This window comes from Alligator sinensis, unplaced genomic scaffold (genome assembly GCF_000455745.1).
Source record: "Alligator sinensis unplaced genomic scaffold, ASM45574v1 scaffold1200_1, whole genome shotgun sequence".
NCBI classification, from domain to species: Eukaryota; Metazoa; Chordata; order Crocodylia; family Alligatoridae; genus Alligator; species Alligator sinensis.
In genome coordinates this window covers 181,356-184,798 of record NW_005842772.1, presented here as the reverse complement: position 1 = coordinate 184,798, position 3,443 = coordinate 181,356, and the positions used below count along the sequence as shown (strand labels likewise).

General features: G+C 49.7%; 1 protein-coding gene across 1 annotated transcript in view; it reads right to left on the bottom strand.

Annotated features, from left to right (window-relative positions):
• Positions 1-3,443, bottom strand: part of RPTOR (regulatory associated protein of MTOR complex 1) — a gene marked incomplete at its 5' end in the record, with an annotated part of 215,924 nt that overhangs the window by 47,603 nt on the left and 164,878 nt on the right. Inside the window, one exon of the mRNA XM_025216909.1 lies at positions 1,396-1,514. Within this exon, the coding sequence (XP_025072694.1) occupies positions 1,396-1,514 (119 nt within the window). The remainder of the gene's footprint in view (positions 1-1,395; positions 1,515-3,443) is intronic.

Genomic DNA, 3,443 nt, shown 5'->3' with positions numbered 1-3,443 from the left:
TTCCCAACCCTTACAACATAATGATCAACACTTCCCAATCCCGCTGGCTAAGCAGAACTGCACTCTGCTAGTGAAGACATTTACAGGACACAAAAACACACCGGCAGTGCTCAAGCAAGCTCTTTTTGCCAAGGGAGAAAGCCCCATAAAAAAAAAAAGAGAAGACAAGAGAGGCAAGTCCCAGGTCCCCTGTGTAACCCATAATTTACAGCTGGGCTAAAGCTGCATTTTGCCATGCAAAGTGCAACACTGAATGACACGGATGCGATTCAGAGGGGAGAGCCTGAAGGCTTGCGCTCTCCCCTCTTTACCATTCTTCTGGAGCTGGCCTTTTCCCATCTGAGGCACAAATTCATTTAATGCCCAAACCACTGGCGGGGGAATCTGAGCCTGCTGTCAACAGGGGGTGAAGTTATTCAATTCCCCAAAACACCACAGCTGCACACTGACCCACGGGCGTATTTCAAACAAACAAGGAAAGGACTTAAATTGGGAGCTCACTGCTGAGGAAAACGGACTGAAAAAGCAGGTCATCTCCAAGATGTTACAATGGCAGATGCATGATGCTGGCATCTCTTACTGCAACTGTAGCTCGGGGGGCGCGAGTCTGAAGTGCAAGGGGTCATTCACAGTAACTGCTCAGTAAGAGACACCGTCTTGCATGGGAATGGCTCGTGGCTGTAAAATGCTGGAGCAACCAGAAAGTTAGAATCCAAGCATAGCAGGGGCAGGGGGAGAGGCAGCATCTGTATGGCTTTCTGGCACCATCCACTGAAGGGCTGCTGGTGATAAGATGAACTGAGGTGGCCAGGTGCTTGGCTTCCTGTGGAAGGTGAGGGTTGCTGCTACAGCTCCCCAAGCAGGAGCCATTGGGGAACAGCAGAGATGGCAGCCTCCAGGGAGCTCTCACCATCCTTGAAAGATGAAATGGGATGAGCATGGTGGCTTAGGCTTGTAGAGAAGACGGGAGAAGTGGGAGGGGGTCTGCATGCTGACTCACATGTACTAGTTCACCTGGATTGGAGAGCCGTTGCGGCTTCAGTCTGCAGGCCAGTCCCACTTGCATAATCTAAATCAGTTTGCAAAGGGATAGTTTAATGAAGTATCTGTAAGGTTCCTCTCAGGGACTGATCGAGACAAGTAGACTTGCAATTCTTAAGGGATTAACCTAATTTACGCCATGACATTATCCCTGGCCCGCCCCCATACAGTCACGTTGTTACCTGGTCAGGACCTCTACAAAGTGGTTTTATCTTGGGATGTCAAAGTTCCTTCTCCAATAGCACTGGCCTTCCACCTTGGCCTATTCAATTCAATCTACCCACGCGCTGCATGAGCATGAAAAAAAATCAACTGCAAGAGCTCCGATACACGCAGGAAGGCAGGAAGCCATACCTTGTAGGCAATACTGTTGAGCACTTTCATAGCCAGGTCTGAGACATCCGGATAAGGGTCAGCAGCCAGGTGAAGGAGGACTCTCCAAATCTGGGTGTAAACACTGTTGAAAGAAACTCCTGGAACAGAACAAAAAACAGGAACAGTGCCCAAAAATTACATCGTTTCAGCCAACTCCGAACACCCCATGTCTTGTGAGCGCGTTAGTCCACAAGGGAGCTCCGATGCTTCCCAAGGGTAGTTTGGGAAGAGCAAAGCACAGTGCTCAAACCTACGCTCCTAGAAAGGGAATGAAGGCTGCACTGTGTTGTCCTCTGTGAAGTCTGCAAGGCTCAGCTGAGACAATAGGGGGAAATCCCAGGGGCCGTAAAGAGTACTTGGATGCACACCTGAGTAAAGTGCCGAACTTTCTAAGCCTTTGGAGCAAGTCACTCAACCACCCTCCATAAATCAACTTGCATAGAAGCCAAGGTAAGAAGTTGGGAGCTTCTGTGATCTAAAATCCTAAACTTTAAAAAGCCCAGAGAGATCTACTGCCATTTTAAAAGTTACCACGTGTGATGATGTGCGGCGCTGTTCTGTAACACTTGAGTTTCCTCCCTTTGATTGTATGCTGGGGGTCTCAAGTGAAATGCTTTGAAACTTTTGTAGCAGCAGTGTTGGAAGGTAGTCTCAGGACCCTTAAATACATCTAACTGGCATACTCAGCATCAAAGCACTGCAACCACGCTTCAGGGCTGGTCATTTCAGAGACCATAAAACCGAGCCCCTGTCTACCGTGCCCGACTGTCCCCAGAGGTTTGTGTGTCACCTCTGCCTGACTCTCCCTCTGCCTCAAGAAGGGTGTTTGCCTGAAAGTTTGCAAAGAACAATTGTTCTAACTATTTAGTTGGTCTAATAAAAGATATCACATTTACCCAAAGAACCTTGTCTGCCTGTGTCCTTAGACCAACACAGCTACGACCAACACCCCTGTGCCACCTCTGGGCACTCCTGGCAGCTCCATCATGCCAGCCGACCACAAAGGGCATCCTGGGAAGGCAACAGCTGCTGAAGACACTGCGGCACCTGACAGAAGGTGCACATGTGCCTGCAGATGCCTTCTGCTCGCTGCCGGCCTCTGGCAGAAGCCGGCTCCTGGCTGGAGAGGGGGTGGCAGTCTGCTGGCAGAAGGAAGGGGCTCTGCTGCCCTCTGTGTAGATGCCCTCGTAGCTTTGCCGAGGGAACTTAAGCTCTGCCAGTTCAGCTCTGCAGTGTAGACTGGGCCCGAGTCAGCCCTTCCAGCGGAGTCAGGGGGCTAACTGATGACCCTGATACCTAACGAGAATGCCTGCAGTGTGGTACGCACAACAGGAGAGATGGTTACATGCAATATTCAAATCAAAAGAGGCAGGGCTTGGACGAGTGCGAAGAAGTCTGTACGTGCTTTATTTTACTGGCTTCTGGCACATCCGCAGTTTGTTACTCCTCCCACATATCACCATCTACCATCATTGTAACACCATTCCTGGGACCCGAGCCATTTGAGTGCTACGAGGTAGGTACTGGAAAGACGAGAAAGGAACTAAAATAGGGTTTTCAAATGAGTCACAATTAATTGCAAATGACAGAGCAAGCTGTTCCTGCATTTCCCCCAGGTGCTTCTGGAGACATCTAAATATAAACCTTTAGGTTTGGAAGAAAGGGCTCCGTGGTCAAGAAGCAAGTGCTCCCCCCGGTTAGCTTCTACACCTGACACTCAGGCCAAGAGAAAATAGATTCTGACAGTTCAGTTTTGAACTCTGGCCCAAAAGACTTAAACCGAATGCAATTACAGGCTTGAGCAGCACACAGCTTGTGCTTTTCTCCGTATGCTTGTCTAGCTTAGACAAGGGAATCTCCTTTTCGGTAGAAAAAAAATCACTAAGACGTGACAGGGCGTTCTGCGAACGGCCAGGCAGCGAGCTAACTTCCACCCCCTAACGCATCCTGCAAAGGAAGGGAATTCTCACCCAAAAGGTGCCCACGGGATTTACTGGAGCGACTTTAACGTGTGGAGGAGTCCGTGT